The sequence below is a fragment of the Rattus norvegicus genome, chromosome 19 (assembly GCF_036323735.1).
Source record: "Rattus norvegicus strain BN/NHsdMcwi chromosome 19, GRCr8, whole genome shotgun sequence".
NCBI lineage: Eukaryota > Metazoa > Chordata > Mammalia > Rodentia > Muridae > Rattus > Rattus norvegicus.
Window position 1 is genome coordinate 43912185 of NC_086037.1, and position 12015 is coordinate 43924199.

Consider the following 12015-nt stretch of genomic DNA (forward strand, 5'->3'; position numbering starts at 1 on the left):
TGGTTTTAAAATATCATTGCACTCCACAGAAGGCAGGAGATCCAGGGAGCGTGAAGACAAGTGTAACAGCTTAGATAGCAGTCTGCCTTGTCTTTATCATGAACTTCATCCTCAAAAACTAGGGAAAGGGCAAAGGATTCTACTTAGAAAACCTCTCACCTAGAGTTTTGTCCGTGTCTGTCCCTGAAGGTGCTTTAAAATCTGTCCGTTGTGAAACAATAGGTTCACAACCAGATTCAGACTGAACTTTGTGGACCTGCCCTTGTTTTACCTTAGCCAGAAATGAGGGTTGAGCTTTAAAAGCTCACATAGTCTAATAATGTGTTTAATAAATACCAGGTGCATTAGCTTCCCATTCCTGTAATTGTACTTGTAGTCGTCATAGCTTTTGGAGGTTTCTCCAGGTCTTTCACTGTCGTACTGAAGCAGACCATCTGGATGCCTTACATTTTATATAAGCAAAGCCAGCCCCCCTCACCTTAATTTCTACTATCACAGTAGTGCAACGACAATATGAGCCTCTGACATGGAAATTAGAAGATTTGCCTAGTTGGTTCTTTCTCACCCCCATCCCCGATTACTGCCTTCCAAAGCATTATCAAACCCAAAAATGTACTATTAACAACAAATTAACTTATTGAAAAAACAATAGTGTTCTTCTTAGTGATGTGGCTGTGGACTGAGTGGGTATTGCTGTTTCCTCTCAGCCTCTCATTTCTATGGTTTAACTCAATTTAGCGTCTACCCATGATGTATGACATAACGTGTGTGTGTGTGTGTGTGTGTGTGTGTGTGTGTGTGTGTGTGTGTGTTTTCTCCCTGAACTAGTACCTCACTTTGAACCTCCATGCCGTATTTGTCTCTTTAACTAACAACTAGATGCGTCCTTTGAGCCCTCGGTGGCCTTGGCAAGCCTGGTGCAGCATATTCCTCTGCAGATGATCACGGTCCTCATCAGGAGCCTGACCACCGACCCAAACGTGAAGGATGCAAGCATGACCCGAGCTCTCTGCAGGTACCGGTCCTTCATACCAGGAGGTGGTCTGGTTTTTGGATAGTGGAAAACTTGAGAAATTTCTAAAACCAATCCAAAAGTAAATCTGTAGTTTCTCCAGATCAATTAGAATGATTTACCTTTGTATAGTCACATCTGAAGTTGTGTGGTTGGCTTGTTTTTCTCGATGCTCTAGTCCCTACTGTTTCCTGTAGCCTACTTCCGTGTGGGTGGTGGTGGTTACCCTGTATGGCTCTGGGTTTGGTTTGGTTTCTCTTAGCTAGGTAGGGGTTTTCTCTTTCAACTGCACTCCATAGGCGATACCTCTGCCCTTGTCTCCTCGGATTTGTTTGTTCGTTTGCTTGTTTGTTGTGTGTGTTGAATATGTATATGTACTGTGTGCATCCTTGGCATCAGAGGTTAGCTCCTGCAGCTAGAGTTATGAATGCTTATGAACCACTGAGTGTGCTGGAAATCAAACCTGGGTCCCTGCAAGGACAAGTGGTTCTTATCCGCTGAGCCATCTCTCCAGCCCCTACCTTTGCCTCATGGAATCTGGTTTCTCTCCCTTGTTCTAGCTGTTTTAACATTTTGAAAGTAATAGCACGCTGTCACTGGCATCTACTGTTGCTGGTGGGAGCTGCTGCCAGTCTGGTTGTCAGCTGTCTCTGATAACATGCTTTTCTTTAAGTCCTCGATGATCTGCAGTCTTACTCTCCATGTCTGAATAGAAACTGATATGCCCTTTGCAGTACTTTTATGCATATATTCAGTTGTTCATTCAAAGTGACTTACTGGGTGCTTAATAAGAGTGTCAGACCACTCAAATTTTCCTGAGCAAATTGATAAAAATAGCTGCTTTCTGGTCAGAGACCAACAGTAATGCAATAGCACTGCACGGTTCCAGCCTTTACCCTGATATTTAGGATGCTAAAATGTGTGGGAATGGGTGCCCTAGGTAAGCAGGCCTGGCTTTCTTGCCATACTGCTATATAATCACATTGGTTCTGTTTGGATTTAGGTTTTGTTTTAGAACATACAGTGAATGATTTAGTATGTTAAATGATGAGTGTTTGTTGGAGATGAGCAGGGTGGTAGGCTGTGAATAGGTAGTTTGCAGTTGTCAGTAATATGGCTAAGTAAGGGTTCGTTGAGGTGCCCACAGCACTGAAGTAAAAAAGGAAGCAGTGCTATGGCTTTTGTATTAGAGGGACAGAGTAGCCCAGACAGTGTCTGGTGTTGGGTGGCTCAGTGTCTGATTTCTCAACTTTCTGATGCTTCCAAAACAAGCATTCCGTAAAAGCCATGCTTTGACCTCTAAGTTCTGCTTTTCCTGGGCCACCATATAGAGCATGGGACTTTCTCAAATGCTGGGTAGATTCGGTGAGCCACTTAGTGAGCTCTAAGTCACTCCTACAAACAGGGTAAGTGCCCAGGGTTCTCAAGTGGAATGTGTTGCTAAATCAGGGTGTTTGGTAAGTTGTTCTATTAGAGGTTTTATTCCTTGTGGTATTTTCCATTTACATTAGATCTCTAGTGCTGTCTTAAGTCAGGGAGTACCTGTCTTGTCTTAACCTACTCCATTTTCTTTATGACAGTACCCATCCATTATGCTTGTCCCAGCTGCTGAGTTCAGTGACAGCATTGTTTTTAGATTGAGCTTGGACTTTCTCTACTTAGCTGCTTAGTTTTTGTTCCTTGGGTTTCCCTGTCTCGTATATTTAGCCTGTTTAAGCAGGTGAGGATTACAGTGGCTTCTGTGTCTCTTCTGACAGTTACATGAACTCAGGTACTCTATGCTGGGCTCTCAGACAGTGCCATGTGCACTGACACATGTGCACCTTCTACAGCACAAACTCATGCTAGCTGCTTCTTTATGGAGCAAATTAATCTGTAACTTGTGCTTCTAATTTCTCAGATCACAAATCTAGAAGCAAGTAACTCTATCCTCTCTCTTACTTTGATTAATATCACTAGTCCTTTGAATTCTATCTTTAAGAATACTGTAGAGATGTCTCAGTGGTTAAGAGCTGCTCTTCCAGAGATCCTGAAATCAATCCCCAGGAACCACATGGTGGCTCACAGCCGTCTGTATTGGAACCTGATGCCCTCTTCTGGCACACAGGTGCAAGATGTACATGCAGGTAGAGTGCTCATAATATTTATATATAATAGCTAAATCTTTAAAAAATAAATAAAAAGTACTTTTCTGGCTCTACCATTTGTGAAATGGAGCCTGTACTATTACACTAGTCTAGTTAGTCAAATGTAAATATATTCCAAGAACAGGTATAACATTCAAGTAGGAAGCAGGCCAGGAGTCAGTGAAATGATGTGGACTGCACTGTATAGGTAGCTTCTGAGAGAGGAAAGTGGCCATCAGCCCCAGCGTCTCTTGATACTTGAATCTGGTCTTGCTTCCTCAGAATTTTCAAAAGAAGCCTCAAGTCAAATTTTCTGTATAAAATGTCCTATCTCTAAAACAGTGGGCCAGGTAAGACCTCAAGCTGCCTCAGGAAGCAAAAGTTGGTTTTATATCATATTCCATAATTTATGGTTAACTCTATTTTGTTGCTTTTCAGAATATTGCCTGGTTTGTTTTGGGGGGAAGGGAGTTGTTTTTGGTTTTTTGAGATAGGGTTTCTCTGTGTAACCCTGGGTGTCCTGGCTGACCTCAAAGTCACAGAGATCTCCCTGCCTCTCCCTCCCATGTGCTAGGATTAAAAGTTGCTACCACCACCCAGCTACCTGCCTATTTTACTGTTATGGTTTTAAAGCTGTGTGTATTTCTGTGAGCTGTAGGGATAAATGGCCTTACTTAGAAACACTGGGATCCAAAGCATTAGATGAGAACACAATTCCTGGAAGAGAGATTGGACTACAGAGTACGGCCACTGTGCACACGGCACTGTCTGAGAGCCCAAGTTCATGTAACTGTCATGAGAGACACAGAAGCCACCGTAATCCTCACCTGCTTACACAGGCTAAACATACAAGATAGAGAAACCCAAGGAACAAAACTACAGCGCATCCCAAAGTGCATTATAACTTCCAGAGCATAGTGAACGTCAGTCAGAAACACAGCTTGGTGAGTCGTCCACAGTCCACAGCTGTCCTCACTGACTTCTCCTTCTAGTCCTTGGGCACAAAGTACATCTGTCCGTAAGGCTCTCAGTACCTAAGACCTTACTTACCAGCTACAGAGGAAACACTCAGATATTTGTCTCATGAATGACTTCTGTCTGGGCTGCTGTAGAAAACAAAACAAAAAAACCAAAGACTGGGTAATTTATAAGCAGACGTACATTTCTTACAGTTCTGATGGCTGAAAATCTGAACTCAAGACCCCATAAACTTTCCTCATGTTTGGAATGGTGGAAGTGCGGGGACACTCACCCTTCATACCTTAGTTAGCATCAGAGTACTAATTCCAGTCAAAGGGGACTTGGTCATGGCATGGTGTCTCCCAGCCACCTCCTTTCTCTGTAGAAGTAGACTTCAGCACATGAGTATATAAGGAAGACGCAGGCTTTAGCACTGTCTGATTTCTGGGATAAGGTAGAATGGAGACTTAGAAAGTGAGACGCTTGAGGAGGACAAGGCAGGAAAGGCAAGTAAGACGATTGTCAGTGGTCAGGAGCCATTGCAGTGGACTTTACTCTCCTGCCATTCGGTCCTCTCTTTAAAGTGAGAGGAACGTTCTGGCCCTGTGTACACTTGAACTGCTCTGGCAGTGAGTCCACAGAGCCAAGCAGAAGTGCCCACACTACCTCATTTTCATGTGCACATTTCCATTTCAACAAAAATAAATTGCTGGGATTTCTTAACTCACTAGTATTTTTAATTTAATAATATCTCAGATCTTTTATTTGGGAGAGGAGACTCTAGTCTGGCCCAGGCTAGCTTAGAACTCACTCTCTGGTTCAGGCTATCCTCAAACTTATGGCAGTCTTCCTGCCTTGGTCTTGTAAGTACTAAGATTACAAGTGAGCCACCATGCCCTGCTCCTACCTTGGAAAGTCCTCAGACCTCCATGGTATTCTACATTGTCATGACTACAGTGCACCTGTCTTTCCCTTACGGGTGGCCGGTTACATTTTTTTTAAGTCTTACCATGTCACACACATGCTGGAGTATACATTTGGGGGAGGGGATTGCAGTGCTGTGGATCAAACCCAGGGCACACATGAAGCAAGCGTTCTATCTCTAAGACATGTTCCCAGCATGAGAGTACAGCATACTCCTGTCAGCTGTATTTTGCCCTTTTTTTTTTTTTTTGGAGACAGTCTTGTCAGTCTTGTTATATATCCTTTTCTGACCTCTCTTTCTGAGATCTGCCTGCCTCTGACCCCCAAGTGCTGAAATTAAAGGGGCATGTGACACCACACTAAGCTTGCTTTTACCTTTTGAGTCAGCATCTCTTGTATCACAGACTGCCCACCCCCCAACTTGACAGTAGTTGAGGATGACCTTTACTTTCTGATCCTCATCCCAAGTGCTGGAATTGTAGGGATGTCTGACTTTCAAAGTGTTGATGATCCAGCCCAAGGCTCTGTGCATAGCCAACCAAAAAGCACTCTACCAGCTCAACTCAGTACCTGCTCCCAATGTGAATCTCTCTTCAGAACTGCAGGTTCTTCCGTATTCTCTGTATAATGTGAATCTCTCTTCAGAACTGCAGGTTCTTCCGTATTCTCTGTATAATGTGAACCTCTCTTCAGAACTGAAAGTTCTTCCGTATTCTCTGTATAATGCCTACAGAGTTTTCTGAAAAGCAGCGCTGTGATAGTTGATAGATAGCTAATAACAACTGCTTCAATGACTTGTAACCATTATTGTTGTGAGAAACCAGAAAAAAAGAAAAAAAAAAGAAATTTTGTGTAGAGAATGGAGGGCACCCAGATAACAACAGTTAGTGTGTGCTGTACTTGGGATCCTTACTTCATACTTTTAAAAACATTTAGATCTTAAAAGCAAAAAACAGAAGATTGCCACAAGTTTAAGGCTAGTCTGGGACCCTGTCTTGAAAGCCAGAAGAGAAAGAAAGGCTGACAAAGACCGCACTCCAGTCTTCAGGTAGATGGTCATGCAGTACTGGTGTTGTGGTGGTATCCCCTTGGTCACAGGCTTGTGTTCTCAGTGTTTATATTTGACAGTCTTTACAATCACAGGGTTACTGCTGGCCTGGTTCGCTGGCTCACAGGATAAATGTACGTTCTCCACAAGGCTGGCAGCCTAAGCTCACTTCTCGGATCCCACACTTGGGCCTCATTGTGTGTGTAAAGACAGACACACACACACACACACACACACACACACACACACACACACACATTAATAATAAATAAACTTTTTAGAAGGATGCAAATTGCTCCTTGTGTTAATATTTGATGGAGGGTTACAGTCATGATGAGTATTTCCAATGTTAGATTCTCCCAACTAATAAATTGTGAATTGAGATTTTTAAACCTTCAGAAACCTGAGAATTTTCTCTTACTCTTTTATTAGTATCTAGTCCATCTAAATAGATTGCTTCATCGGGTTTCATAAACATGCAGTCTGGCCGCCTTCCAAAGAGTTGTGCTGGTCTTCAATGTGCTGCTTATCTAGCTTTAGAAAGCAGCTCCACCAGAACCCAGACGATTTTGTCTTATTCCATTAAGTGGCTTGATATTTAAGAAGGAAATACGCAGTAATGGAGAACAGGTCTAGAATATTTGCATGGGCGGTGTGTGTAAAGATTGGAGATTTTCTTCTGTCGTCGTTGTGTATAGGATTCGAAAGATGTGTAGATCTACTTGCTTCAGGATTCAGTGTACCTCTTCAATGGTGACTTTCATTGCATTGCTTACCAAAAAGCAAAATCTTGGTTGATACTCATACATCAGATGAATTCCTTATAATATTTCCTGTTGAACAAGTTTTTGATATCCCTATATCAAACATCCATTTGAAATTTGGCACTTATAATAAAGTGATCATTTATTACAGTGATATGGGAATAAATTAAGTAAGGAAACTCAGCTTAGAAGACCAGAACATACTTCAAACAGGCTACTGTGACATTCATTTCTGTACATTACTTTTTACTATAAGCTCAGTAAATACTGAGTCACAAACTGAATGTTTACTTACTGTGACTCTTGCTACAATAACTCCTAACTAATGTTAAATACTGATAAATGTGTTTTGTTTGTTTCAGAATGATTGACTGGCTGTCCTGGCCATTGGCTCAGCATGTGGATACATGGGTAATTGCTCTCCTGAAGGGACTGGCAGCTGTTCAGAAGTTTACTATTTTGATAGATGTTACTTTGCTGAAAATAGAACTGGTGAGTAGAAGTGGGCCAGCCCATTGGGGTGCGTAGAATTCTGAGTGTGTTCCTAGTTTACATTTTGTTTTAAATAGGTTTGGGGGCAAAAGGCAGTGAAACAGGTAGTCAATTGAAACTAGTTTGCAGCTTTCAAACGGTTTACGTTTGTTGTTTCTCGGTTGTTGGTTATGATGATGCTTGTTTCAGTCTTCTGGTTTTTAGAGACAGTCTCACTATGGAGCCCAGACTGACCTCAAACTCACAATCCTCCTGCCTTAGCCTCACAAATAGAAAGGTTATAGGTATTTAGCACCACACTTGGCTCCCGTGGGCTTCCCATGCAAATTGTCAGACCTCTAGCACTGCACTCTACCTGCCTTGAGACTCTGGTTTCTGTGTAGCCAACCCAGGACACAATTGATCAGCACTTCTTTGCGGGGGTTTGGTTTTTCCCCAGTGCTTAGGAATCCAGCCCAAGGTTAGGCAAGCTTCACCCCTAACCTTCATCCTAGGCCAAGTCACTCTTTCATTAAAACACTATCTTTACTTATTCCCAGGACATTAGGCCCTCTTTGCTCTTACTTTTACTGATATCTCAGGCTCTGTTCTAACTTATCTTTAGTCCACTTTCTTTTTAATCCATACTCACTGTGGCAAGTGTTCTATACCATACAGTAACCATAGGTGCTGCATGGATTTAAATAAGGTGTCCATCTCTCTTTTTTTTTTTTTTTTTTTTAATTAACTTGAGTATTTCTTATATACATTTCAAGTGTTATTCCCTTTCCCGGTTTCTGGGCAAAAATCCCCCTCCCCCTCCCCCCTCCCCTTCCTTATGGGTATTCCCCTCCCAACCCTCCCCCCATTGCCGCCCTCCCCCCAACAGTCTAGTTCACTGGGGGTTCAGTCTTAGCAGGACCCAGGGCTTCCCCTTCCACTGATGCTCTTACTAAGATGTTCATTGCTAATAAGGTGTCCATCTTAAGGCATAATGGATTTATATTTTAGTTCGTTACCCTTGATTACGTATTAATTTTGTCTTAGTTACTATTGTATTGCTGTGAAGAGATGCCATGACTGTGGTAATTTGAACAGGTGTGGTCCCCATATACACACATGTTTGTATGCTTGACCCAAGGAGTGTGGCCTTGTTGGAGGAAGTGTGTGCCGGAGGGGAGGGGGCTTTGAGTCTTCTGTGCTCATGCTCTGCCCAGACACAGTCCCCTTCTGCCTGCAGATTAAGATGTAGAACTCTTAGCTCCAGCATCATATCTGCCTAGTCTCTGCCTTACTTCCTGCCATTATAAACCAATCCCAATTAAATGTTTTCTTTTATAAGAGGTGCCTTCATCATGGTGTCTTTTCACAACAGTGAAACCCTAAGACAGTGACCGAGAAAAGCTCTTATAAAAGAAAGTGTTTAATTGGGTCAGGCTTACAATTTTTGAGGGTTGGCCCATGATCTTCATGGCTGGAAATAGGCAGGCATAGCTCTGGAGCAGTAGTTGAGAGCTTTACATCCTGATTTGCAGGCAGGCAGGCAGGCAGGCCGACCAACTGACCAACCGACTGACAGAACCTGGGCCTGGCATGGAAGCCTCAAAGCCTATCCCCAGTGACACACTCCTAATCCTTCTAACCCTCAAATAGCTCCACTCCCCAGTGACTACACATTCAAATATGGCTATGGGGGACATTTTGATTCAAATCATCACATATTTATTCAGTTATCTAAACTCAGATCTTAGTCTTTTGCTTTTCTTCTTTTCTTTGGTGGGGGAGGGGTTAGTGGAGGTATTTTGAATTTTGTGGGGTTTTTTTCCATAAAAAGTTATTACAGGAAAAGAAAGCTAAAATACATTTCAAAGATGCATGTTCTGACTAACTCAGGAAGTGAGTAGCCAATACTCGAAAATATTAAATTCATATCATTCACATTTTACTCCCAAACCTGGTCCTCTCCCTCTTGATAAATAGCTATCTTAAATAGCTGCCACTCACTTAAGCCCTAGTCTTTGGAGCAACTCTTCTCTTTTTCCTGTCTCTCAATCACTGTCCTGTACATTTTACTAACTTTAAGTGCCCAGAGTCCTACTACCACTTTAACCCATCACCTCCCCGTTGTTGGTGTAAAGTCATCATCACTTGTCACATTGACTCAGCAGCATCCTTGCCCCTTGTCTTTGGTCCCTTGTATGTGTGCACAAGAGCTCCTGTGGCTGTGTTCTGTCATCCTCTCCACATGCTCTCACATTCATCCCTGACCTCAGTGACATTGCCCTTAGTTGTCTGCTGCCCCAGTCTAGATGGCCTGGGGCCTTTGCAATACTGTCTGTCTGTTCATAAATGCTCTTGTCCTAACTCTGTATTGAGCTGATGTCCCTTCAGTTTACACTCAGCCATCACACTTTTCTGGGTTATTTTTAACACCCTCTTTAAAATGATAGAATCCTTTGCTACCCAGTGTTTGCTGGTCACTGTGCTCTACCTTGTATTTTCAGCATGCATTGCTGTTTATTTCTTCTTGTTATCTTGTACATGTCCTCTTAGTGGTGAGCCATATATGACCTACAGTGACTGTTCAGTGAATACTGACTGAGTGAACAGAACAGATAGTGACCCAGATGGCTATAACCTTGTTTGTGTGTCCTCACTTACTGTGGGAATTTTGAGAATTGTTTAGAGCACTAGATTCTCTTTCATTTCAATCCTATTGTTACTTCCTTTTCTTCTAATAATGTGCTATGATAGGGCTTTCAAGAAAGAGGGACACTGACATATGTAAAGAGCTGTCAGCTGTAGAGAAGGGCTCACAAATACTTAGCTGTGAACTCTGAGGATGGTGTCTCCTTCCGCAGGTTTTTAATCGACTTTGGTTTCCTCTTGTGAGACCTGGTGCTCTTGCAGTCCTCTCTCATATGCTGCTTAGTTTTCAGCATTCTCCAGAGGCATTCCATGTGGTAAGTACAGCGCAAGCTCTCTGAATTGGAAATACCTGTTCTCCTAATGTAGCTCACATTGGATGTCTAATGAAAAGACTGTACGTTAGCTTTATAATACATCGTGTAACCTCATAAACTCTTAACAAATTGAGTTTGTAGAATATCCTGACAAACACTATATTTTGAGAAAATTTATACTTCACCAAAACTGCCCCACTCACAACCATTGCCAGCAACTGGAAGTAACTGCTGTAGAGGGAGCTGTCACTACAGAGTGCCTTTACACAGCAGCAACACGGGGTCAAGGTGGCAGAAGCTACAGGCGATGGCTCAGGAAAGCACAGAAACAAGTTAGCTGTGGACGTAGGGCTTTCTCCTCTTTCTCAGCCCTCCAACCCCATCTTTAATGATGGTCACAGTTCTACCAACCACATAAAGCCAGCTGCTTGCTGGCTCTGATTTGACTGCAGTTGTTGGTTACCACATGTGAGAAATGACAGAACGTTATTGGGAATCTGTTTGAGGAAACTATCACGGGGTTATCTGCATTCTCCAGGGTCTGAGTGTGTTTTACGGGAATAAATTCAGCAGTAGCCCTCCCCTGAGGGACACTAATGCATCATGACAATCCCTTCCCTGAGGGACACTAATGCACCATGATAGCTCCTCTTGGTCATGCTGTGCTAGCAAGGCGGCCTCAGCACCCGCACTGTGGGCTCACATGGGCTGCCCAGTGCCTCGTCCTTGGGGAATTCATAGACTTTATTTCAAGGAAACCTTGCCAGTGAGTGACTTCATTTCATATTTTGGATGAGTGATTTCTGTAGTCATTGCTCTCATTGATGGTGAAACCAGAAAATTCTTTATTATCAGATTACTCTGTTTTTAACTAATTTACAAACAAAATGCGCCAGAAGAAGAAACATTTGTCCTTGTCTTCTGACATCACCATGTACAGGACATTTGAGTAAAGGCGTCTTTTCAAAAGCTGTGGGAGGGGAATTACTACATATCACCTTTCACACTGTCGCCATTCCTTACCCTGGGTGGAAAATCACACAGGCTCTACTGAGACCTCATTCCTCCTACAGTTTGTTAGAAGAAAGATACTTCCTTACCTTTTGTACTGGTTTTCTATCTCTTTCTGAAAAAGGAAGTTGAAGTAACAAAGTTGAAATGCTTAACTAAAATCTTGGCTATTGGATTAAAGCAGTTTTAAATCACCTATTTAAGAAACAGCCAGGTTTGAAATTTGAAATTTTTGATCTAATTAAGTAAAGCCTGAAAATCAAGACCTAATACTGTGTGAATTCTCTGCAAAGCTCAACTGAAAATAGCCTGGAGATCCAGTCATGAAGCTCACATTTGGTGGCTAAGTTAGCCATGACTCCAAGTAACTCCACAGGGTTCTTTCTGTGTGGGGTAGGTGGGTGTGAGCAGTAACCTGGGAGGAGCAGCGTAGTCATCCATTACATTCTGTGTTTAGAGATCTGAGAGTAAACAGCAAGTTCTGACATTACAGGCTGCTTTTCATATACTCTTGTAAAAACCCATTTTAGACAGATCTGTGGTACATAGTTAAAGTGGAAAAAGAAAAAAATGCAAAATATTAATTAAATAAGTTATATGTATTTTTCTCAAGTAGTTTAATGAGTATTGTAGTAATTTCTAAATGCATTTAATTTCACATATTAAAAATACTTAATTTGGGGGCTAGACAGATAGCTCGGTGGTTAGGAGCACTTTTGAGCAACCCAGGCTCAGT

At 42.3% G+C, this 12015-nt stretch overlaps 1 protein-coding gene across 4 annotated transcripts in view; it reads left to right on the top strand.

Moving 5' to 3' along the window:
• The window catches only part of Usp38 (ubiquitin specific peptidase 38), a 31417-nt gene that overhangs the window by 1726 nt on the left and 17676 nt on the right, over positions 1-12015 (top strand). For 3 of the 4 annotated variants that reach the window (XR_005496654.2, XM_039097728.2, NM_001107418.2), the window contains exons 2-4: positions 880-1015; positions 7197-7326; positions 10167-10268. Coding sequence is in view for 3 of the 4 variants with exons in the window: in XM_039097728.2 (XP_038953656.1) it covers positions 880-1015; positions 7197-7326; positions 10167-10268 (368 nt within the window). In the remaining variant the exon portion in view is untranslated. Of the gene's footprint in view, positions 1-879; positions 1016-3117; positions 3139-7196; positions 7327-10166; positions 10269-12015 lie in introns of those variants that run through there. The other variant, XM_063278019.1, reaches the window with a different exon arrangement.